We start from the raw sequence: 26,603 nt of genomic DNA, 5'->3' as shown, positions 1-26,603 counted from the left end.
TTACCCTCAATTTCTATACCACAGGCATAAGCTTTCAATGGATCACTGAAACTTTTTGTCAGCCTGTGATTTTTCTCCTCCTTTGCCATTGTACCTGTCCAGTATGCAGGTTTGTCATTTGCAACCTCCACTTATATCACAAGGCTGCATTTTTAAAGAATAAAAAAAGGTACAGTAAGTATAATTTAAGCAATGTGTTAAAAGCATTGTAGTAAACTCATTAGCATGATAAGGGGCAGAGGACCACCAGGGAAGGCAAAATTGATGCAACATGAACTTGAGCTTTAAACAGCCTAAACTTTTCTTTTTTTGGATTTGGATAGAGCAGGTAGACGTAGAACCCCTGCTAGGTAGATAAGTCCTCTCTGATTTGTTTTGGTGACCATAAGGACAGAAATGGATAGGAAACCCAAACTAAAACTGGCTGTTGCTAGTACAAGATGTGAGCATGAATACTCCAATGAGAACTGGAATTCAATGTATCCACTGCATTCAATGTTTTAAACCAAACTCCTTGTACATGCTCTTATCATTTCTCGTCTGGACTACTGTAACATCCTTCTCGCTGGTATTCCACTAACCCGACTCTCCCCTCTACAATCTATTATGAATGCTGCAGCCAGACGCAATCCCTATTTAATGTACAGCGCTGCGTAATATGTTGGCGCTATATAAATCCTGTTTAATAATAATAATAATAATAATAATAATAGATAACAGAAATACTCATCTATGTATTGCAATGTTCACTGTAAGTTGTAAGGATCTAGCAATAAGATAACTTTCTTTGCTTTCTGCTCTTTTATTATTTATGTCACTGAGCAGACAAAGCTCACAGCATCAGTTCATTTAGGAAAAGAGAAGGTACTATTTTGTTCGTAAGGTGTCTGATGCAGACAGAGCTCTGGTAACAATGTTCTGATAACAATGACAACCTGCAGCACCACCTGTAAATTTGCCTGTGGCTCCCATAGAGAATAAAGACCTGACCGCAGGATCCAGGCAGGCACATCTTTAAAATATTGGGGAGTGGGTGGCATACTGAACTTTGAGCTTGAACTTAATACACAACAAACAGGATCACTGCATTATGCACTTCTGTAGAAGCAGCACATAATACATTGTTCAGAAGCAGCACAATAGGAGTTAAGGAAGCAATTACACATATGCATATAACATAAAAGCAGATGAACCATTGAGCCATTTCATAGAAATAATATATGTATATAAAATTGCAAATCAGAGAAAATATGCAGCTCTTTCAATTTTTACTTTGCTTGTGGCATACATGTATAATACAGTATATGTTTTATATTACAGAAGGAGAACCTATGATTATTCTCTTTTATGTAACCTATTTAAAAAACACAGCGAAACAAACAAGATATAGACAAGTAATAAAAACACAACACATAAATATGATTTTATTGCTTTATTTTACACAACATATTTCAAAATGTAATTTACAGGCTGCTCCCAGAGAAAGCAGCAGTAACAGGCAATGCATATTCTGGTGACTGGAAATAAACAGAATATTACAGCTATTATCACTAATAGATGTGCACAACTAATAGATGTAATGGTAAAAGGCTGATGTGCTAACAAGAGTACCCTATTATTTACACATCTCCATGTACGGAAAGAGCTCACAGACTTGGAAAACATTTGCTTAATTCAGTTTATGAAGAGAATTCATATCAGCGTAAACTTCTGGGCCTTTGCTCTAGTTTAGCCAAGTCAGACAAAATTATCAATAGCAGTTGAATGCTAGTCTATGGGGTTTTTTTAGAAGCAGCATTACAATATTACAAGCTTTATTAAGCTGGTATGCAATTTTTTCATTAAAAATAAAACCAACCTTAGATCTGCTGGTCGTCTTTTACAGAAATCGGAAATATATATCACACATACACACTAGCCTGTTGGGCAAAAGCCAAAGGATTTTGTTTGCACAGATTTGCATTTGATCAAACCATGGGGTACAAATAGGTAAATGGTTGCACAGACAGACTTATCAATTTGTAAACACTGCAAAAACAGAGAATGTGATGGTTATTATAGACATCTCATGATGTTTCCATCTCTGGATTATTAAAAACCAGTTAAGCTGTTTAAAAATATCTGTACAATACGATTGCATTGCGGAATGACCACTGTTCTTATTATAGGTATGCAAATGTGAATGTTCAGGCCGCTATTGCAGTAGCAATAAAGGCTTTGAAATATGATTGGTGAATTGGAGAAGAGAAAGGTTTTTGTGGCAGGTAGAATCTAAAGTGGCCATGAAAAAAATAAAATAGAAACTCCTGTTGTTGGGTCCTAGCCTCATCTAAGTATTACTTAGATACCATGGCCAGATCCTGGGTCATTCAGCAATACCCAGACACCTCACACACATTTCATCACGCATTTCTAATTGTCCCATAATTACAATGGGCTGCCTCAATGGGAATGTGCAGGAAGAAGAAACAGGCAGTCAAGCTTTAAAGCTAAATGCGAACTGCCCAGGGTCAAAGCAGCAGGGTTTTATTGGTTGCTGCGTGCATGTGCACTTACCTCTAGGACTCTAAAAGAATACTTAACAGGAGTTTGTTGTATCAAATACAAAGGAACTGATCTGTAGACAGGTGCATGCAGGTGTAGGCACTACAGGATATGAGTACTTTACAATTATTGTATACACATGGTGGGCATGACAAGCTCACCCTAATAATTACCATGGTCAAATAGTAAATATATGTAAAATGATTAGAAGATATTTAAAACCAATCTGTGAGAGCAGCTATTTCCAACCAATATCAGCCTTCTAGGCATGTGTGGTCTCATTGAAGAAATTTTCATTATGTTGCCTCCACTAGAAGGTGACATACAATAGGATGAATAGTAGTTACCAACAATTCCATGATTTTGCATACATCAGTAAATTATTTGCAACTATTTTAAGTGTCATTAATAATTCAATGAAGTGTTTAATTACCAGTAAGTGTAATAGAGGTACAATATTGGGAACATTTACCCTAGATGCTTTGCATTTGCTGTTCTTACAGAAGTGAACATGATGATGATGATGGCAACGAGGGTGCTTGGACCAAAGGAAAAGACTGGTATATCTGAAAACATCCACATAGACAGTCTGCAGTAGTTTCCTGATGCAGTACTGAGAAATGAAATATCTAACTGGGCCATAAGAAACCATATCTTATCAATTACTCCATTGATTTAACCAATGTTTGGTAACAATTTAGGACAAAATTAAAACACCATGACTACTGTTGGAAGCACACAGTATCATGAAAACTAAACGTTCATAATTATATTTGTCACACTATTGCTGCCATTGCAATAAATTAGCACGCATGCTAAAATGCACTAACCCCAAAACAGTACTAAGCAAATGATCTGTAGAATAAATATGTCCATTACAATTTTTTTATGCCACACGATTTTAACACAACCGTTTTTCAAAAAAACAAACAAAAAAAACACAATTTTTATTTAGTGCACAAAAGCAATATAACCCCCAATATTTTGGCAAATAGTGAAAGATTAGGTTGTGTCAAGTAAGCATATACTAGATACAGATACCAAAACATTGTATGTCTGCAAAAAAAACTACAGTACAGGAAAATAAAAATAGCCAAAGTTAATAATAGGCAATGTTTCAAATACTTTTACAGCTAATAGTTTTGAGTGAGCCCAATACCTATTTACCATAATCATTTATATAAACATACATGCTCTGGGTATGTACGTATGTGGGTGGCACCGGTGCATAAAAAGTCAATGTTCATTTTTCATTTACTATTATCTCAAGGGGGACAAACAAGTCTGTGAATGGCAGTATCAGGGGTCTATCCTACCCTATGCACCATACAACCAGGCAGAAACTGTGCTGTGCTGCCAACGAATATCAGGTACAAACCCAGGGAATAGCTAACACTCAGCAGTGGACAATTAGTACATCATTGTGGTCCTGGGCTTGGGGAAGGTAGGGGGTTGCAGGACTTAGGGAGCCCTGTAATAGTGATTGGGTTTTTCTATATTAGCCCAGATCACATTTAGTAAAAAGTGCCTGATCAGACCACTGATAAAAATTTCAATGAAATATGTATGCAATGTAACCCTTAAGTACACCCTTTAGGGTGAATCTCAGCAACCCCATAGCACTAGCAGTGCACATCAGACACATCTGAGTTTAAGCACATAATAATGCACTATAAATATTTATGGCAAACAGAGTCTGCAAAAATGATACAGGTCTAGTTTTATGAACATTGGCAGGGTAATATTAGGTACTAATGTGCCGCATTGGACCAGATAAGAGTGGATGGCTCTAAAAGTCTTATTTTGGGAGGAAAGTACAAGATGCTCAAATATACCTTTTTTAAGCTCTTCTATGTCCCTCTCGTCTTTTTTTCACTTTGTAATGCCCAACTTTTTCAAAGTTGACCCAAGTTCCCATCTACTACTTGTCCAAAATGTCCTCAGTAAGGGTTCTCTGATCAGTGTAATGATCGTCTGTCTTGTCTGCTCTTACACAGCACTTGTATAAGATTCACCTTTTGGACCTTTCAATGTATGCTTTATATTTAAACAGCAAAACTAATTCTGAAAAGTGGAAAGAATACTAACAAATTCAACCAACAATGTTTGTAGAATATTTCTCTGACTCAATCACGTAGGGTAGCATTAAAATATGCCTCAAAAATTGCAAATTTGTAATAAGGAAAAGAAGACTTAAAAAAACACACACAAAAAAGACAAACTGTGAATAAACAGAATAAATGAAGTATTATTCATATTTAATGAGAATTTACAACCACATTTAGATTCTACTTGTCCCATTTTATTTGCAGAAACACCTTCTAGAACTGCAATTTGTTCCTAGACAACTGTTTCCGAACAGTAAAAAAAAAAAATCATTCTATGGTTTGTGTTTGGGTAAATGACAGGCAAATTAGAAAACTCTTTGTAGCTATGGCAGCTATTATGTAGAATGAGAATGGTCTTCATTTCAAGATGGAAACCCAAGTACAGGCACAACATATGGATGGCTAAACCCAATTAGCAATGATAAACTTTGCAAACGTGAAACATTCATACATAACTCCAGCCATTTTTTTTTCTTTAAGTTTCGGATAAAATGAGGAAAAGGTTTTTTTATGTTCTTTTTTGAAAGGCTTTTACTTTACTTCTCTTTGTGACACTTACTGTTCTCCGAAGCCCCTTTTACCTGGGCGCACCACCCAGCACTTTTCAGTAACCACCCCGTGGTGGTTACTGAAAAGTTGGGTCACAATAAAGGTTCTGTCACCCATCTAAGGCTTCGTCCCATGCAGTTTAAAAATATTCTGGGGAGAATACTGTACATGATGCCCACATTCACAAGATAGAGGGATTGTCACAAAGGAAAGGAAAGCAATAACAGTGATAAAGACAATGTCATTAGTGATTTTTTTTATCTTACATTCCCATTGTAGCAACTACACAAGCACTTCCTGTTGAAATATACCATGAAGGGAAAGATTAATAGTCTCTAACCAGCCCCATTGTATCCACAGTGAGATATAAGGTTTTTTTGTACTTGGGCTTTAGGAGCAGTTCATTCAACTACTTTCATTCATCTACTACCGTTGAAAGTAGCCATATTGCAGCCCATTATTCAAGGCAGTGGTGAAAATGGCAGCAGTTAGTTACTGCTCAAACAAAAAAATTCCTAGGTGGCCTATTTACTAAATAACTGGTCAGTCCAACATACACAACCTTTTCACAAGCAACATGATCCTAAATATCCAGCATTATAAAAAAAATAATCAAACCTTTCCATAAACTCTGACAGGCACAGCCACGGGAGGACACTTTATTTTTCCTAAATAAAACCGTTTCATAACCAAGCTAAACAACATGACGTGTGGTCCATTGGTGCAAGACACAAAACACTTGAGACAATCAGCCATGGGTGCTGTAAGCAGACATCTAAAAAGTAACACCTCAATCTTTTTATTACAAATATCTGCAAATATAAAAAAAAACACCAATATAGAAATCGAACAAAGGGGGTCTTTTATAAAGGGCACCAAGGTACATAGCAAGCAAAACCCCTGCTTTACCTCCATTATGGATCATCAAATCAACCCTGGCAGACTATTTATGTACAAGTTTGGATTAACAAGAGGAATTTAAGTCTGTATTTCTATCCCATGGCTTCTAATAGTTGAGCTATACAGCTGCCTTAAGCTGTGGCATGGTAAGGTGCAGATATTGTGTATTACGTATACAGATACAAAAATACATAAGAGTAAACAGGGAAGTAGTAAGGTGAAATCTACTCTGTAAGAATCATATAATCCATGCTATCACATGTTGTGTCATGCACTTCTGGATCTCACTTTCTTCATCTCCCACTTCTCTGCCTATGTGTCAGAAGACCTAGGGTGCAACATGAAGACCTAGGGTGCAACATGAAGACCTAGGGTGCAACATGAAGACCTAGGGTGCAACATGAAGACCTAGGGTGCAACATACTAGACTTATAGCAGAACAGTGCTGTGGAAACAACTGTTATTTACAAATCAGATTATCTGTCCTACTACACTTAGGTTGGTTGATTCTTTAAAGATTGCATTGCTTTTAGCTGATTAATACAAAAATCACATTTTAATGAATAATAAATACTATGACCTCTTTGCCATACCACAAAGTCACATATTTAGTAGAATTATATTAGCTGAACAAAAATTCAGGCAGTACCAGCAGATGTCTCAAAGAAAAGGAAATTTGATCACGGCCCACAAAAAAGTCTTGTGTCTATGGGGTTTGTTAACTCATATCCTCTCTACTGTGTAAAAGGCATTTGTTCAGATGGTTTTCCATTTTTGTGACAAATTAAAACAATGAGGTTGCAAATGTGGTCACAAAGGAAAAAAACACAAAAAAAAATAAGGCAAGAACAAGAAGATTTTTGTAAAAGGCATTCATGCACTGCTTATGTCTAATGAGAATAAAGGTCCTGAGTACTGAAGTGGAGTGAGAATTCCTGTGTAGTAGACATACCAGTGACCTTAAGGCTGAATCATGACATTAACAAGTGTTCACTATCACAATCATTTGGCTTATAACATGACAGTGTAATAGCAAAGGGTGGGCCCATTTATATTGTGAGGCAACAGGCAATAAAATGAAGCAACACATTCTACAACCTTTGTCCACGATGTTGTGTACAAGCTTGTTACTGTACATGTAAAACACAGCGTAATTTGCGCCATTTTAAAACTTTATGCAGATTATTGTATTGCAAAATTGCACTTCACTGGGGTGATTGAAATATTTCTTTGAATTCTGTTGCAGTCTTTAGTCCCTAAGCCCATGTCACCAGTAGAATGATCTAGATAAAAAGTTTGCCGCAGTGCTGAGCCAATTGCTTCCACTGTCCTGATGTGCCCCAACACGAGACACGGCCTTGTCCTGTTCCTTCATCGGGCTTTCATCCTCAGGTAGATAGTCTGGTAAGTCTGTGTTCTGCTCCACATCCACAGGAGTATCTTGAAATGGAACCAGCAGCTTCAAGCACAGATACAAGTAAAATTAGTAGGGTTATTTTAAAATAAAAGTCCAGACAATTTTTTATTATTTATATATGCTGGGAAAGAATAAAACCTTTGTCAGGTTTCTGTAGATGCCCAAGTCCCACCGTGGGAGAAAAACAACATAATGTGAGTAGAATTTCTCTTATTTGGCGTAATGTCCATTCTGCTTGCATCGCATTTTCTGCTGCACTTTAATGTGCTATTTTATTAACAGGATGGATCTTTTGTTGTAATCTCAAAGGGGAACATTTATAAAGAAGTAAAAACTGTTAGATAAATGGTTTTATTTACTCACCTTATCAGTAAAAAAGCATCTTTATATTTAGCTTCAAATTTGCACATTACTGTTCTGTTCACCATACTTAATGAGTGAGTAGTAGTAGATAGGCCTAAATTATTAATTTTGGGCAACGATTTTTGGAAGTCTGCTGATAAAAGAAAAAGTCTCCAATAGATCTGTGGGACAACCATACTGTGGTGTTTCTATGTATACAGAGAGTTCAAGTTTACACCACATCCCTGAGAAACGCATTTGTATTGCAGGGTAAAAAAAAAAAAAAAAAAAAAAAAGCTTCACACATGGGCAGATAACTACTGTGTTTCCCCGAAAAAAAGACATACCCATAAAATAAGCCGTAGCAGCATTTCTAAGCATTCGTGCAATGTACGCCATACCCCAAAAATAAGACATAGTGATAGGCGTGTCGTTCTGTGCCTGCTGCAAGCTGAGGAATAGAGGGAGACAAAGAAAGTGAAAGTAAAAGTCTCCTCAGTGAAGTGAAGAGCAGGACGCTCTATTTTAGGTATTGTGTGTTCTCAGGGGGAAGAAGTAAAGCTGTGGCTGCCGTTTTGCTCAGCACTGTGGGTCTCTTTCCCCCAGCACCAACCAGCAACAGTCTGGGGGTCTCTCTCACCCCCCACAAACACCAGGGGATAGGGGAAAAGCTTCAGCAAGCAGTCTGCTACTGAGCCCAGAGAGATCATCCTAGCACCACTGTGCAGATTGGACCCAGTTCTCACTGGATCCCTGATAAAAAAATACTTAAAAATAAGACATCCCTTGAAAATAAGCCACAATGTGTCTTCTTGAGGAAAAATAAATATAAGACAGTGTCTTATCAGTGAAGCACGGTACTATGAACACAGACTTTCTATCCAGGTTGTTAAATATCTAAATAGCCAATAATTTAAAGAAAAAGCCAAGTGTGACTTAGGCCACGTATTGATAAAAGTTGGCTAAAGCATTCTTTCTTGCCAACTATTTAGTTCTTTCATAGGGAAGTATATTTCTAATTCTGGACGAGAGGTATAACATAATGATCGCACCACAATGAAGGTACACTTTTTGGACTAATATCTTACCTCTTCTCCGGTCTCGCCTTTTACTACTTGCTGTGCCTTCATCACTTTGGTAGATGCTATTGCTGTGGCCAAAGCCTGGAACAATGCAAAACCACAACAATCATGAAGGGAATACAAAGACACAGTATTGCAAATAAATAAAACTCACATCCATAGAGACTGAATGAATGTGCCAAACTGCGGTAAATTGATTGAGGCTCATCTGTACTTAAGTAATTCCACAAATATTTACAGAACATTAGGGTGGATCTAAGCTCAGAAACAAAAAATATATAGTGCGCAGAATACCATTCCTTGTATATGATAGCGATATTTGGGTTTTATTTGTTTCTTAATTTTGACTTGGTAATGCTGCCAGTAACACTTCCTGTCCTAGGAAGACAACATACACTCATTTCAGGAAACCCAGTTTGGAAAGTGCTGTCCCTCTCCAGCCAGAAGGTGTGTTAAGACTACAGGACAACTCTACAGTCTTTTTTATTGCATAGGAGGAGATATTCTGTGTTATACACTCCTTTCTATATACACATTTATTATATATATTTTTGGGGGGTCATAGCAAAACTCTTTTTTAAAAATTTAGCTGACCAAACAGGATCAAAAAATCCATATGTACATATATACTCGTAATATATTTTTTAAAGCCCAAACAAGTGCATAGTGCTATACAATATAAAGAATTGTAAACATACTTGACAATTTAAAATAGTGTTGAGTAGAAGGGGACCCTGAACAACAGAGCTTACATTCTAGGTAGTGACTTACCTCTGCTTTCAAATCTGACCGAATTCGAACAACACATCTCTGAACTGCCATTTGAAATGTAAAGCTAATGACCCCTTTGATTTTTAAAAGGGCGTCTTCACAAAGACTCCTTCGGGACTGGGGAGAAAAAAAATGTATTTCATTAAAAGTAATACTTCCACAAATGTAACCACATAAAGTGCATCTACAGTTTGGACCCTGCAAGATTTTTTACTGCCATTTGTGTCCCTACTTAGGGACACAAATGGCAGGAGGAGATAGGAGATTCACCTTTTTGCCCTGCTGACTGTCTGTAAAGGCAGAAATGATAGGAAATTTACATGAGCTGTAGAACAGCAGAAAGAAATACAAAATGTGGACTTTTTTTATAACATTTTTCGCAACAACCTTTCAGATGTTGACTTACATTAATATTTTGTAACCAGTTTTTATAAATAGGCAGCTGGAAAACTGCCAGATGTGCCAAAATTTCCACAAGCCTTACCACTTATTTTTATAAAGGACTGATATTTTCCGGTAAACAAATGCAACCCAATTATAAACTTCAGATTCACAGACAACACCCTACAACCCGTAAATATGCAAATGCATTAACAGATCTGCTGATACGGTAACTGCACGGTTGTTTGTTTTTATATAGTAATTGCCCAACAGCAAAGCTGTTAAGTCAAGGAAATCTATGCTTGGTTAAACAGAGAACAACCTTGGCATGTGTTTGCTACTTGTGACTAAAAAAGGTACAATGCTTACATGTTAAAATAATAAATCCAAGTCAATAAAATGAACTGTAAATCACAAAGCATCACTGAAAAGCCAGGAGTTGTTTGCTCCATATGATTAGGAAAACATTTCCCCTTGGTTAAGCTTTGATTGACTGAAGTGCTCATTGCTAAGCAGTTAGTGTTTAGTTCTGTTTATCAGACACCTTGCATGCATGCTGACGGAATGCATCAAAGCAGATGTTGCAACCCTTCAGCAAATCGGCACATCAGGAGCTCTGTGCACGCCATTCACTCTTCTCACTTTGAAGCCAGACAATCTACTTTCTTTTGAAGAGCACACGGACGGTGAACATTTCCCTTGCTTTACTATGTATAGCACTGAGGATTAAATATCACCTTAACCCCCCTATTGTCTAATTCTCTCCGTATTTCTATGCAAAAAGCATTACATTTTTTGGCATGGAAATTTATTTTACATTGTAGGCTATAATTCTTAGGCAAAATTTAGCAAAATATGTCCAATATTTCATTAATTTAATAGTAAACTTTAAATAAAAAAAAAAAATTTTGCTAAAAAAAATAAAATAAAAAAAAGTACAACATATAATATAACTGTACAGTAGCATGTATAATATATATATACAAAAATTATATTTATATTATATAAAGATTTCTTTGTATTAGACTCAATACAGCTATTTTGTATTGAATACAATGCAAAATTATTTGAATATCCTGCCGCTTCTCCTGCCCGCACCGACGTCACAGGGTAACCCTGGAGATCTTCTCTGCATTTGCCGGCTGAGGATCGAAGAGAAAGGACGTGTCCCCAGGACCTGCAGGGACCAGCAGGACGCCGGGGGAAGATGAGGGAACAAGGTAAGTGGATTTTTTTTTTTAAGTTTAAAGTGACCCCGAGTGTGACTTGGGATAACCGATTTTAGCATGTAAAATCCACCCCGATTCACATTCGGGAAAACCACTAGGGGGGTTAAATTAGGCCTCTAGATCACTGGGGAACAATTTTTAACAAATCTTTGTTGACCTCAATTTTTAAGCTTATTTACACAAAATGCTGATTCTGAAACTGTGGTTAGTTTTCTTCTATCATGTCAGGTTTTTTCTCTACCACTTATATTAATGTGATTACTGTAGCGTGGATTTGTATATGCTATTCATTTACACACAAGACAGTGCAGTCAGAGGTTGTGCGCTGCTCTACGTAGTGATAAAGCAAAATTTGTTTTTCTACTTACACACATATTTCCTTTCTTTCAGATCATGCTTGGCTCTGCCTTTTTTCTGTCCTAAGTGCTTAAACAACCCTGATTCATTTTGTTATATCTGTGACAGTTTCACAATTCCCAGTCAAAGGGCGAACATCAGCACATTTGTAGAGCAAGCCTATTTGGCATATTTCAATATTAAACTTGGTGATCAAGATAAGTCTTGGGCCCCTCATAAGATGTGCAAACAAACAGTGTGTCGAAGGTTTACGGATGTGGACAAAGGGAACACGTGATAACATGCCATTTGGCGAGAGCCAGGAGATATTTTAGTGACTGTTACTTTTGTATAGTGAAAACGTCAGGATATAACAAGAAAAATAAATGTAACTGAGTATCTTAGTCTACCATCGGCTATACGCCCAGTGGCTCATTCAAATGAAATCCCAGTGCCAGTTTTCGTTACACTACCCTCTCTTGAAAAACATGATTATGATGAACTAGGTGACAACGATGAAGAGTTTGAAGTTGAAGAGAACTCTATTGGGATTATAAGGGATTCGATCAGAATAAATTGAGTGATTTGGCAAGTGATTTGGGACTATCGAAGAAGGCTTCAAAACTCCTAGCATCAAGACTGCGTGAGAAAAACTTACTTGAAAAAGGAACAAAGGTATCGTACTTTCGAGCCAGAGAAATTGCATTTCTGCAGTACTTTAGAACTGACAGTGGCTTTGTGTATTGCCATAACATACCCAGTTTAATGAAGGAATTGGGAATTCCAATCTATAACTCAACTGAATGGCGACTATTCATTGATAGCTCAAAGCGTGTTCTGCTTCACAATGGCAATATATTTGGGTCACTCCCAATTGGCCATTCAGTTTCTCTTTGTGAAGACTATGCAGACATAAAGAGAGTCATTGAGTTGTTGCAATATCACCAACACAGATGACATCTGTCATCTGTGTTGACCTTAAAATGGTATGCTTCCTTCTTGGTCAGCAACGCAGATACACCAAGTATCCCTGTTATCTGGTGTGTTTGATGGTCCACAGATTCAGCAGCTCAAAGATGAACATTTCATCAGGAAAATGTCAGAAGTTGAAAAGAATGCTTGGTTATCATTCAAAGCTATTGTCAAGGATTTTATTGGAAACACACAAGCAAATAATTATACAGAAATTGTCCAGAAACTCTTGGAGAGCTACAAAATGCTTGGTTGCAATATGAGCACCAAGGTGCATTTTCTGCATAGCCATCTTTCTAATTTCCCAGGAAAAACTTGGTGCAGTTAGTGATGAGCGAGGTGAATGATTCCACCAAGGTTTAAAGGTCATGGAAGGATGGTATCAGGGTAGATGGGATGTACATATTTTGGAGCATCCAGTGGGATTGTTCTAACACTGAACACTCCAGAAAAAGCTATAAGCGTAAATTTTTATCTTAACCGCTTAACCAATTCATTGTTAAATGTTTTACTGTAAAAAAAAAATGTCAAAGTGTAACAATAAATCCTTTGTTTGAACAAAAAAATTAAAAAAAAAACAGTACATTCAAATTATTTCATTATTTTTTGATTGTATGTAAAATTTGAATGTTTTTTTTTTTACAAAAATGGAGGGTACCCTGTATCGTAAAAGCTGGATGCGATAGCAAAAAAAATGGGTCATTTCTGGATTCACCACCCAAAAATTTGTAAAAAAAAACAGGTGTAAGATCTAACTCAACAAAAAATGCATTCCCCGGTATTATTAATGTGACTTTAGTACCTATTTATATTAGAGCTATAGCTTGTAAAAGTTTAGTTCTGTTTATATTGTTGTCATGCATATTCACTTTTAAAAAACCCATAAACTGTATTTGAGGAATAATGCCCCTCAAACACACAGTAGGAGAATTCTTGACCACAATAATTGGTTCAGATTTGCATAAGAAGAATTCTGCACTCAGGGCTCCTAAAGCGTACAGGGTTGCAGCACCCCCTTCTAATTCTTGATCAAATGAATAGGAGTGCAAAGAGTGCAAAGCCTCCCATGATACCATCCCCACGCATCCCGGGAGGCATTTTCGTGCAGAGAGAAAATTTTGCCGATCTCATGCATGTGCAGTGAGATCAGCAACTTTTTTTTCATCCTACGTCACCCAATCTCGTGCCGGGGTCGGGTGACGTAGGATGAACAACCAGGAAGAAGAAGAGAAGATGGCAGCGCCCGGAGCGCTGGCTCCGGGACAACACAGGACCCGATGCAAGACACCCCCGGATGGATCAGATTGCCCTGCGGGATTTAAGGTAACGGTATTTTTTGGTAGTTTTCAGTTTAGCTCCTCTTTAAGCATTAAGAACATTCTGGTATTTTAGGTATAGATTAGATATTCTGAAAGTAGAAAAAAAAATATTATGTTCACTGGATGTGAATCTTTTCAGTGGAGGAGACAGGACAGACACCTGCAAAGCTGTCTGATAAAAATATTATGGAAATGGAAATATGCTGCTAGCTGTAAACCTAATTTAAGCAAATTATGAATGTTAAAGCACTATGGATCCACTTGACAATTCTGCACTGCCCCCCAAATCCTTCCCGGATGCTGGTTCTCTTCTGGGTTGAACAATGTCCATCATAATCTAACCCACTTAATTAAAGTGGAACTAAAGAATCACTTTAAAAAAATTGTGGTCAGGGTGTTTCTTTGCAGAAAGGTACAGGCATTAAGCATTCTTGTCAATAAGCATTCTTAGCTGCCAGATCGCTCCATACAGCTGTCAAACGCAGCTCAGTTAGTTGCCAGGATGCCTGCCAATCCTGGCTTCCCATACAGCTGTAGGCACTACATGAACACAAATGGGAGTTACATTGTACCAGCACAGCCAATCAAGATAGGCAAGATCGCAGGAACCAGGAGGATGATGGCGGTGCCCTGTGACAAAATAGGGGCAGGCGAGTATCAATGTTGCGCTATATATGTATGTAAAGCCTGAAATCTGGATTACTTATCAGTCAGTACAGTCTTCAGTAAAGATGTGATTGGTTTCTGGGGCATAGAAAGAAAAAAGTTTTTTTCAAACATGTTGCGGATCACATATTTAATATAAACTCAGCACCATCTTGTGGATGTAGGGCAGATTCATATATATATATCAGCCATGTTGTGCAAAGGAAAATGAGAAGGGACATGATTGCCGAACTGCTGCAGCTCAGTGATCTTGATTAATGCATATGTATGAAATGCTATGGTTTTCAGCATTTTCATCTTTTGAACGGCCCAGCATTCCCCTGTCCTAAGCAATACCCTAAAGCTTGCTGCAAATTCACCAACACACAACCTACCATGGGAGCCGTTGCGCAGCTGAGATTTATAAAGTAACAGTTTGGAATGCCGGGCAAAGTAAGTTGCAGAACAGTTTCAATGTTTCCTGAATAGAGCTAGCAAGTTAGGGATTATACTTCTTGCCTAGAGCCACTGTATGAAAGCATTACAGAGACACTTTATGAAAGATCATGTACTAAACAGACAAACTCAATATTTACCGTATCATCAAGGCCATCAATATGTAAAACCACAGTTTTGGCACGTTTATTTGTGGCTCCAAGAAAGAATTGCGCTTTCTGCCTTCGTGAGTTCATCTCATTCATACAATCGCCATCTGCTGTGCTGGATGACTGCAGAAGGTCATAAACTTCTGTGGCAAGGAGCTGTGTGTCCCCTGGTGTGGTAGTCCTGTACCAAGGTAAAAATTATCATAAAGTGTCTGAACAAACATTAATATTGTACATTCAAAGGTTACAATCTGACTTGTCCTATTGACTATTCAAGATCCTTCCCAACGACAAAGTAACGAGCGCTGTACATACATCGCAGTTCTGCGCTTTGGAGAAGGGAAAAAAAACAATGAAGTTGTGTAAATCTTGGGTGGGGTTAGAATTATAAATGAACCCTTATGTATTGGTTGGTTCCACTATTACTGATAACATAGGATAAAAAAAAAAAAAAAAATAAAGACACTGACGTGAAACACTAAAGCAGATAGGGTAGCTCCTCGTCCTAACAAATGACATCTGTAGCTTTAAGGGACAGCTGATAATTAAACATGTATTAAAGGTTCCTAATCACCTTAAGTAAATGCTAATTGGAAAGAACAGATTAGCGCAATGGATTATCTTCAGCCTGTTAAAGGCAGATGATCTAGCAAAGACGGGTGACCTGTTTCTTCATGAGCTGCAATGTTTAACATATAGATTATATAGAACTTTAAAAAGGAAAATGTAATAAAAAAAAGTTCAGCCTTTTAAACATGAAACAAAGACATTACCAGAGGGAAGAGCCTTCTTTACAGGCCATAAAATTCAATTATTTAACAACAGTTGAAGCTGCTAGTTTTAATGTAGTTCATATGGACACATTAAAATGTGTGAAGCATGCATAAATACCAGCATTGACAAAGTGCTCTGCTCTTGATTATGCTCAGCATCGGATGCACTCAGTGTTATCTCTGTATGGAACTGTGGAAGGTGTCACTTCTGCTCTTCGGAAAAGTCAAGTAAATATGTCTTTAAGCTTGACTTGAAGTCAGACTTGGCATTTTATTTTTCTGCTGACAAAGAGTTCCCAAGTTGACATAACATAAATGTCTTTAAAGTTTAGTTTCTTTTGGGAAACCAGATTAGCTCTTCACTGCCAGGGGGCCTGCACAAAGATTTCTTCCATCCAAGCGGAATGCAGCCAAGCAAGCAATGAGGGTTGAAGGAGTTAATGTTTGAAATGTCTTGCTGCAGGAAAGATGCAGACATCAGACATTGTTCTGATATGTTCTACAACTGTAAATTCATTCAGGCAGATTCTATTAAAATTAGTGCTAATTGTGAGTTCAATTAGGAGGAGAAGGCACGTTTAACCTAGGGAAGCTTTTGCTAATCTACTCTTTAACCTTCCCGATGTTGTTGTAGTCTTGTGCACTGCTTGTGACATTTTCGGAATGTATTATTTATGCTAGAATTCAATGTACAGGGTATCAGTATCTGCAGAAACAAAATATATTTAATCCTAAAAGGTATGGATATGTGTTGACATGTTTGCATTTAAATTGGGAATCAATTCACAGAAATGCGTTATATAATGGGTGGCATAGCTTAGTACATTTCAAAATTGCTGTATACAATCTACAAATGTTTTTATTTTCTAATCTGGGCACAGACGCTATTCAAAAAGTTTTGCCATTTAAAGATGATCATGGGGTTAAAGTTAAACCTATAACTGGTACCAGAACAGAAAATAAAAAAATACCTAATGCTTTCTATTCACCTGAACCAGCAGCCTAGTGATGCTGCAGTCTCAATTCCCCTCTTTCTCAGTCTACAATAAGCAAGGTTCTTCTTGTGTGTCTACAAAACTGCCGCATGATGTAGACACTTCATATTCGTTGTCCAGCCGCATTATAGTCTATTGACAATTTCTCAGTTATGGTTATGTCTTTACAAAGAAAAATGGTCCTGCCTTACAGCTTTGGATGGACATGTGTGCTATGTTAAGCTGAACTGCGAGACACGCGTTCCTGAAAACTACACTTTACCCCTACATTGCTGTAGTCCATCCAGAACTTTCAACCATTGCTCATGGCATTTTTTCTATACTCAAATGCTGCATCATTATCTGGGCTGCTGGGTGCTTTATAGCTTTCTCTTGGCTACCTATCCTCTGAAGAAGAGTTCCATCCGCTAAGCGAGTCGGGAACGATTTACGTTAGCTTATTTTTAGTAAACTCTGACAAAGTCACTACGTTTTATCTTTGTCCATGTGTTTTATTTTATGATGTGTTTTATGGAAACTGTTTAACATAAAATATGAAAACCTTTTAATTAAGTGCATATGCCAGAAACTCCCTACTTTTTCTTTCAATAACCATATTTAACATGACAAGCTCTTGATCCAGGGAACATGCGATTGGCTCATGGAATCGGGAAGGAATTTTTTCCCCTGTTGCAGCAAACTGTACGGTTTTTTGCATTCCTCTGGACCAACTATGTACATAGGGTTCCAAAAAAAAATGGCACTTCAATGAAAGTTGTGTTCTTTACAATAATAAGTAAATTATTTACTACAACACAGATGTGACTTGGTGCTTTGACACTACAGAAGGATCTGAGCAAAATATATTATACTCCTTATATGGAATATTTTAGTGTCCATAGTCTAGTCCAGGTGTAGGCAAAATTTTTCAGCCAGGGGCCACAATATAAAATTTGAAAGAGGGGCCGGGCCGATGGGAGAGTGGGCGGGGTTATGCCATCATGACATCACTGAAAATTTTATCATGATAGCAAAATCGCAGATCTGAGAATTTGATGGGAGGTTGGGCGGCTTGTGTGCAGGGACACAGCCTGCCCACCTCCATGAGCCGGGATACCAATGGGCAATGTGTCCTGCGGCTCTGGCTGATGCGACCCCCCCAGCGGGTCCTTCTCCTGACTCTGCTCGGAGCTGCACCAGCCAGAGCCGCAGGACACCCAAAGGGCCAGAGAAACAACCGCATTGGGCCGTATACGGCTCGCGGGCCGTAGTTTGCCCATGCCTGGTCTAAGCACATGTGCAATTTAAAGGTGGGTCCCATTTGTTCCTGTCACAGATAGAGTTTCACTTCTTACACTTCTTAATGCTTGTATGAAATATTTTTACTACAAGAACTGGAACAAAAGCAACACTGGTTCCTGATAGTATGTAGTTTGCCACTGAAATGTTTATTTGTTGTAATTTTTGCAGTTTAAAAGCCAAGTCAGTTCACTAAGGAAGTTTGTGTTACTTGCTAAATCACTGAAAATATGTTTTTTTTAAATAACGTAATGTAATGTTACTTTACAAGCTTTGCCAAAGAGAAAAAAAATAGAAGTAAAAAAATTTTCACAAAGCAGCCAAGTATCAGGTGCGAATACAGGAAATTACATATTAGTCTGCATTCCAAAGAGACCAGAGAATATCCTAACAAGCTATCAGGCTACATCAAAGACACAGTTCCTTGCCTGGGTGCTTGAGCCCTAAAATCTTTGCACATTTTTTGTGATTGAGTTAAATCCCAGGAGAAAACCTGAATAAGGTATCTGTGTGTAAACTAATAAATACAAAGACGCGATTAAACGATAAAGCACTAGTTTCTAAAGAACATTTGAAATAAAAAAAGGACTTGAGGAAAGAATGCTAGTTGGAATGGTGTCCGCATTCTATCTATGGGTTAGTCCCTATACTACAGTAATGTTACAAGACTCCCAACATTCTCTTCTCAGCATACAGTGTGAAATGCATATAAAATTACTAGTTAGGCTATGTTCACACTGGCCATGAGGATGCCACGTGGTTACTGCATCCCCATGCCAGGGAACTGTTGCTTCAAGAGAGACATTAAATGTAGCTTGTCCTGGGACCAACCCCCAATAGAAATGCATAGGGGCAGTTGTAGGGAACGGTACTAGTATCCCTGACGGCTGTTAAATGTCCAATGTGCAGATGTGCGGTGTGAATAACCAAGTGGCTGCAAAGTTCCAGCAGGTGGGAGTCACTCAGGATCCTAAAGCAGGTCTGAACCTGACCTTAAATGATGTTTTTGTTATGTTGAAAACAAGGGAGAGTAAAGGGGATTTATCTTTAAGATGAGGTTTGGTGCATGTTATAAAAGAAATGCACAAGAATGACAAACATTTATAATTCTATAAGGGAAAATATAGGTTGTGGTTTCTAACTTACTTTTGGATGACATTTTGCAAACTTAGCATCATTCCCAACTCGCATCTCATTTTCTCTCTGTTGGCACGACATTCTGCTAAATATCGGAGAGCCTGAAAGAAGAAAATACATTTATAGTTTAACACCACCAGGGTGAATTGAAAAACACTGGGGAAATGTCTAAAATTACATTTCTTTTGCTTTATTTCTTAATGTGAAATCAACTGCAGCAATTCTCTACAACTTAATAATAGGATCATAATTTGGAAAGCAGTTTCAGTTGGCAATAAACTCAGAAAGCCATATCTACAACCGACGAAAGAAAGAAAAATTTTTGCAGTGCGTTTGCTTAAAGTGTAATTAATCTCAGGTTAAAGAATACATATGCGCATTACATTTCCACTGATTTTTACTCAAAAAACAATCAAATGTATAGAATTTATTTTAGATTGGCACCTTTTGTTTAAGGGTGACATTGTTGCTTTTTCAGGTGTCCCAGTGTATTCACCTTCCTTGATGGACTGTTGTGCTAGACTGCAATTTTATATTCACCAAGTATCTGCACCTCTAATAGATGCCCGAGGAGTAAATAATATGAGAGCAAAGCCTCAGAAACCTAGCATGAGAGGAGTTGTGCATTTCTTTAGTCCCAGACCAGAAATGTAGAATTGCCACATCATAGATTCTTAAGGCAATGCAAACTACAGCATCAGAAGAGGAAAAAACAAGCTTGTTTGAAAATAAGGATGACAAATCCCCTTTTTTATGTTTTGATGGTTCGTTAAAAACACAACCTTGCAGGGCAATATAAAGCAAACCCTGCATTGGCTCCACACTTAGACTACATACACGTCAGATGATTCTCGCCCGATTATCGGTTCAGGGTTAGTATGGGATTAGAATCTTACGTGTGTACAACGATTGTCCAACATACGCACTTACCAGAAGAGCAGAGTAAACCACCTGGGGATTGGGATGGTCGAGAAATAAGATGAGGCCCGGGAGACACCCTTGATCCTGCACAATGGCTCGGCGGTTTAAAGGATCTGAAGCCAAGTCCCGCAGCTGATTAACAACTGCCAGCGCGTCAGGCTCTTCGCTCATTGTTCACAAGAGGTTTTTTTTTTATTCCATACGCAAAAGAATAGCTAAAAATTATAAAAATAGATTAAATTAGGACAGCGCAAAAAATTGGCTTTATTTGCAATTGTGCTTGTACTGTACTGAGTTAAAAAATCTAGATACACATGAAAAAGTTTAGCTCAGTAAGGGAGAATCCACACTTTAAACCAATCAGAGATCCATTTCCTTGTACAATGCTGACAGCCCAATAGCTGATAGTAAGCTTATAGGACAGCAGAGCGCTAAGGCTGGGTCTACATGAACGGTTTTAAAAACGCATATAAATGTTCCTACCACGTTTATATGCGTTTTATGCACTTTTACAAGCGTTTTAACGCTTAACTTTAAGACGCTAAAAAACTTTTATAAACTGCTATGATGCGTTTTACCGCAATTTTACATAAGCGTTTATAAAAGTTTTACTTTTAACCCTTTCAGGGAATGAGTACAGGGGTACATAAAATCCATCACTGATTCCCTGAAAGGGTTAAAATATGTAAAAAATAAGACGACGTTTTAATGTTAAATTATTTTAATTATTGTGTGTGTTTGTGTAACAAAACTTTTTTTTTACAGGTTATCCCAATGAAAGGATGATTTCCATGGCTGCAATCATGACATGAGCACAGCCATGGGACTCCTCCTGACAATGAGGGATCGCAGAGCACTAGGGGTTAAATGAGGACAAGGCTCTCCATTCACCTCTAGTGCTCTGTGATTGGCTGCGGTTTTATGTTTCTCAGCCATTCAGCACTAGACTTGAATGGGGAGACTTCTGCCCATTCATCTCTAGTACTCTGTGATTGGCTGAGAAATAGGAAACCCTAATGACAGCTCAAGCATCATCAAGATTTCCGTTTCCTCAGCCAATCAGGGAGCAAAGCAGTCAGCGGAGCTCTGCTATGCTGACAGGTCCACTCCCGATTGCTCCCGCAGCCCTAGAGGAGCTGTGACATGTTCTGTATCTGTAACACATACTACAGCTCCTCCAGGGAGCGGGGGCAATCAGGGGAGTGGAGCTGTGTGGCCCTATGTGTCATGAAACAACTGTGGGGGCAAGTACTTTTGCTGCAGTTTCAATTAAACTTTTTGCCTAAAGGTCTTGTATGCAGAATTTCACCATGGGGGGGCCAACCCCATACAGTAAGACTAAGGCTACATACACACGTGCAATAATTGGCGTTGGAAAGGATCTTTCACAATCCTTTCCAACGACTAACGACTGCACGATGCAGGAACGAAGGCTGTACATACAGCACCGTTCTGCTCTATGGAGAGGGGGGAGCACCCCGCTGAAATCCCTCCTCCTTCACTTCCATTAAGATTTTCGTCGTCCATCGTTCGTTTCGTCGGCCAGATTCTGGTCGGATATCAGCCCTGAGTTGATTGTTGGATGAGAACCATTGCATGTGTGTACGTAGCCTTAGAAACCCCACGCAGTGCTGATAGCGGAAGGAGACTAAGTGCAAAAAATGTAGTTATGTATTAGTACATTCTTGATCCATATAGAATTACACATATAATTTAAATTTAATACAATATTTTGAATTTAAATTATATGTATAGCTATGTATGGATCAAGAATGTACTAATACATAAATACACTTTTTGCACTAAATGAGGAGCCTCAAACCTCTTTCTTTTTCTCTACCCCACGAACCACATTTAATTACTGGTGAAAATAAATGCCCAGAGTACTACTGCAAGGCAGCCCAGTAATGTGGCCCCAGGTTTTGCACAAAGTATAATGGATGTATTGTGTCCTCCTTAGATTTGTGTGCGATTTCTCCAGTGCTGCACTTTCCTTTCACGATCCAAAAACATGTAGCTTGTCAACCAGCTTACACCCAAAATCATCCAGCACCATCTTTACAGGAGGTACCTATTTTGGCCCCTTTGCCTCCTATAGAATGCAATGCCTAACTGGTTATGTTTCAGTAACAAAGCTTCATTATGCCGTACTGAAATACCGGATATAAAGGGCTTAGAACTAACAAAAGCCAAAACCCAAGCATGGCACAGCTCACTAATCTAGCTATACAGCCTTCTATTTTTTTACTTGTTTTGTAACTATCTGCAATAAGTATGCTAGGAGACACCTGAAGATCAGTTGTATTAAAGCATCAAGTTTACTGGCAGCCCCGAATTCAATGTATACTTTAATATTTCTGCATCGTGGTGCACTGTGCATAGACAGCCACTTAAAATGATGAAGTCCTTTGTACTTCTGCGAGGAACTGCTTTCATTTAAATGTATTAAATACTAACGAAGTATTATTGCAGTTGAACTCCCACCTACTGCAGGGGTTAAATGATTTTAGTTTTTTTGACAGGGTGGGGTGGAGGATTGGTGACTTATCCATCACATCTGCAACTGGCACCTCTTTTCTTCTACACTCTGGGTTGTGGCTGGGCCCTGGTGTCCCAAATAATTAGGCAGGGGTATTGGGATGCATTGTATGGGATGCGGTCAGTGCCAGCAATTGCAGCACAGAGCGCCTCAAAGAAAAGACTGCAGAAAACCAGGCACACAAAGTAGGAGTCTGCAAAAGTTGGGAATAAGGTAAGTAATTATTTTATATTATTGAACAGTATTTATATAGCGCCAACATATTAGGCAGAGCTGTACATTAAATAGGGGTTGCAAATGACAGACAGATACAAACTTTGACACAGGAGGAGGAGAGGACCCTGCCCCGAAAAGCTTACAATCGCTGAGTAGTAGTTCCTTTTATAACCCTCTCCTAGACAAAAAGAGCATTAAACAGTTTGAAAGTGTGTGTAATATAAATATATATATATATATATATATTTAAACAAATCCTTTCTGTTGCAATTTCAGAAAGCTATTGTTCCCTTTAGACAGATCAGTGTTGAACCCAAAAATATTTTAAGCCGTGTGGGAAGAAATTGTAGGTGGGTGGCAGCCACTGTATTGTGACCTAACTATTCAGTAACCACCCAAAAACATCTGGGTGGTGTGCCCAACTAAAAGGGCCTAGGGAGAACAGTGTAGATTATATGGGTATTCCTAATCAAAATTTCCAAAGATCTAGAAACAAAAGACTTGTTCCTTTATAATCATTGTATCTCCAAATGTCTGTTTCACAGAAGCTACATTGCTGGTAATAGATGATTTGCTGCCTTCATTTCTCTGAAGCAGCTCAGAGCAGACTAAGTGTAATTACTAGTTAATTACTGTTAATAGGTTCGCTTACAGAAGGACAGTCAGCAAGTCATATATAACGCACCTTGGTGTTCCTAGCAGACAACATTTTAGCTTTGCATTATTATACAAGGTAGATCCTTTTTATGTAAGATATGTACAGCAATATTCATATCCTAATTTATAACCTTCTAAGGGGATGCTACTGTCCCACAATGGTACCAGTACAACTCACTGCCACAGTTGTTAAATCTGCAGACGTTCCTTCTTTAGGAACCAGCACTGCTGTGCATGTGACCAAGCAGCTGAATTTGGCCTGGTATTTTCATACACACAGAAATATGGTTGGATCTCACAATAAAAGCTGCATCTGTGTACTTTGGGCGATGAGCTGATCTTGCGAAAAAAATAAAGGACGGCTCAAAATATTATTTTCCTATTGTTTCAGTACTAAAGAATTCATTTTTACAAACATAATACATCTGGGGTGTACAAGATGTAATATGTGGGTAAATACTCTTTACTTATACAACCTCCTAGATTTGAAAGAGCTTGGATATAAAAGTGCAGCTACAAGATAGTACTGCAAAGATTTTAAAAGGTTGAATTCCTGCAGCAGTTGTGATATGAAAAGGTCAGACTGAATCTGGAATACTGACAGGCACAAGGAGCAGACAAGGGCTGATTAATGTCATGTGAGAAATTGGTGAAAACAAATAAATAAAACAATCTATACCCCCTTTACGATGAAGCACCTAAATAAAAGTGTGAACAAAACCCTTTTATACAATAATGTACGAAAAGTGCAAACATTTCTAGATGTTTAATAGCATGTCTACTGTTTTGTCTTGTTGGTTTTTCATGTGAATGCGGAGCTTTAATCTCGAGCCCGGGCTAAATAGCTCCTTAAAGGGTCAGACTAAAGCTGCTGGGTGAGGAGAGTTCCTGTGATTGCCAGGAGAGGGGGAGATCAGGGATTCTACTGGAAGCAATGTTCAGGTAGAGCTTCTAGAGCAGTGTTCCTCAACCAGGGTCATGGAAATCCAAGGTTATATCAGAGGATATAGGATATATAGGATATATTCCTAGGAATTCCTTGAGAAATGTGCACCTCTCAGGTCAGTTTACAAAACACTAATGATCTTTTGGCTATCCGTAGGGGTGACATTCTTCCCACTGGCCAGCAATGTAACAGGAATTCTTCCCATTGATCATCACAATAACATACTGTGAGAGGTGGATATAGGACTTATAGCCGGGGGTTCTCTGAAGATTTGAAAGTTATTTCAAAGGTTCCACCACGGAAAAAAGGTTGAGAAAGTCTGCTCCATATGTAGTTATAAAGATACTAATACTAAACACCTCTGGTGGGTTGAATCCTCAAATCACCCCTGTAATATAACAACCCCCACCTCACAATATTATACAGCAAGTACCCTGAGATCCTACACTTATCTGCCCCTTGTGCTCTGTATATCCTGGTATGAGGAGCACTTCCATGGCTTCCCACAATGCAACACTTTAAGAGCGACCAAGTTGAAAAAAATAATACACTTACCCTTAATCCCCCAGTGCAGTCCGATCCATCTGGGGGTGTCTTCCATCAGGACACGCGTCGTCCCGGCATCCGTCCCTGAGCCGGCGCTCCGGGCAGTGTCCTCTTCTCCTCTTCTTCCACGTTCTTCATCTTACATCACCCAACTCAGGAGCGAGATCGGGTGAGGTAGGATGAAAATAAAAAAAAGGCGCATGCGTGAGATTTTTCTCTATGCACGAAAAGGCTCCTTCTGCGCATGCCTGATATGCCCGGGCATGACGTAGGATGCGTGACGTAGGTATCCCTGCGCTCCCATTCATTCTCAACCAAATAGGCTATCGAGAATTAAGGGGCGGTGCTGCACCATTTTAAAAAAAAAAAAAGCAAACAGAATTTTTACCTTACATGATGGGGTTGTCTACCCTTTCATGTAAAGTGAAATTTCTGAGTTTAGGTACGCTTTAAAGTGGATCTGTCTTTTAGAGATCATGTAAGCTGACATTAGTGCAGACATATGTAGAGCGCTGTACAATGTCCATAGTCATGTCCCTAGCTGTCCCTCAAAGGGGCTCACAATCTGTCACAGTCATTAATGTAGTCTAAGGACAATTTTTGAGGGAAAGCCAATTACCCTAACTTCATGTTTTTGGGATGTGGAGGAATCTGATGCAAACATGGGGAGAACACACAAACTCCATACAGATAGTGTCCTGGCTGGGACTACAATATCTCATCTTATCTGCTTGGTGATCAGATCCTCTACCTTTATCATTACATTAATAACAAACCCAGGATAAGGCTGCAGCTTTACAAGCAATCGGTAAGGAAGGATTTCAGCAATGACAGCTTACATGTTTGCTCAGTGACAGGTCCACTTTTAGTGTTGCATTGTGGGAAGTCGGGAGTCCATGTCTGTCCCCCTCCCCCATACAAGGAAGTAATAGGGGGGCAGATAAGTTTAGGCCTATGGGGGTCACAGCACAAGGGTGGGGGCTGTTTTATTCCAGGGGTGATTAGGGGACACAGCCCATAGATTTGTGTAGTATGAGCACTATTGTAATACACATTGCTGTCCAAGAAATACAAGGCCTACATGAGGAATCCTTCCAGTGAACTCCCTGACCTCTCTCTGAATTCTGTAAGGAAAGCTCCTCCTCACCCTCTGACCTGGCCAAGGTGGCCATTGCTGCACATAATGTCAGTGTGCAGGAATTTGTCACACACTCACATTGCGCACACAATGCCAGCTTATCTCTCACACCCTCCCCGGGGAAGAGACCCCCCCAAAGAACAGAAACACTCACCGACAACTGTTCCGGGCCCCTCCAGCCGCGGCCCGGGTCCACCTCCCACGAGTCCGATCGATTATTGGCTATTAACAAACCTGGGCCCTGTCAGCCAATCGCG

At 38.8% G+C, this 26,603-nt stretch overlaps 1 protein-coding gene across 3 annotated transcripts; it reads right to left on the bottom strand.

Moving 5' to 3' along the window:
• Positions 1 to 1,417: 1,417 nt before the first annotated feature.
• ARMC1 (armadillo repeat containing 1) lies at positions 1,418 to 26,603 on the bottom strand. 3 transcript variants are annotated; one of them, XR_011920795.1, is made up of 8 exons: positions 26,501 to 26,603; positions 20,314 to 20,519; positions 19,393 to 19,484; positions 15,192 to 15,381; positions 9,714 to 9,830; positions 8,949 to 9,023; positions 6,510 to 7,560; positions 1,418 to 6,469 (listed from the first exon to the last, which is right to left on the bottom strand). XR_011920795.1 is itself a non-coding variant. In XM_072411119.1 (7 exons), the coding sequence occupies exons 2-7, from the start codon at positions 20,473 to 20,475 to the stop codon at positions 7,369 to 7,371; spliced, it is 828 nt and encodes a 275-aa protein (XP_072267220.1). In that variant the 5' UTR covers positions 20,476 to 20,519; positions 26,501 to 26,603; the 3' UTR covers positions 1,418 to 7,368. The 3 variants fall into 3 exon arrangements, 1 of the variants encoding a protein (XP_072267220.1); XR_011920796.1 differs by having other exon boundaries at positions 1,418 to 6,449; XM_072411119.1 differs by having other exon boundaries at positions 1,418 to 7,560.

Source organism: Pyxicephalus adspersus, chromosome 5 (assembly GCF_032062135.1).
Source record: "Pyxicephalus adspersus chromosome 5, UCB_Pads_2.0, whole genome shotgun sequence".
NCBI lineage: Eukaryota > Metazoa > Chordata > Amphibia > Anura > Pyxicephalidae > Pyxicephalus > Pyxicephalus adspersus.
The sequence above is the reverse complement of the archived record's forward strand: the minus strand, read 5'-3'. Positions and strand labels throughout refer to the sequence as shown.

Bases quoted from the DNA above. Each gene is read 5' to 3' on its own strand.
- ARMC1 (XM_072411119.1), bottom strand. From the start codon at position 20,475: ATGAGCGAAGAGCCTGACGCGCTGGCAGTTGTTAATCAGCTGCGGGAC. The intron at 9,831-15,191 runs GTAAATATTGAG...TTTTCTCCCCAG, and splicing joins TTGATGGCCTTGATGATACG to TCCCGAAGGAGTCTTTGTGA. The intron at 9,024-9,713 runs GTAAGTCACTAC...GCATTGTTCCAG, and splicing joins GGTCAGATTTGAAAGCAGAG to GCTTTGGCCACAGCAATAGC.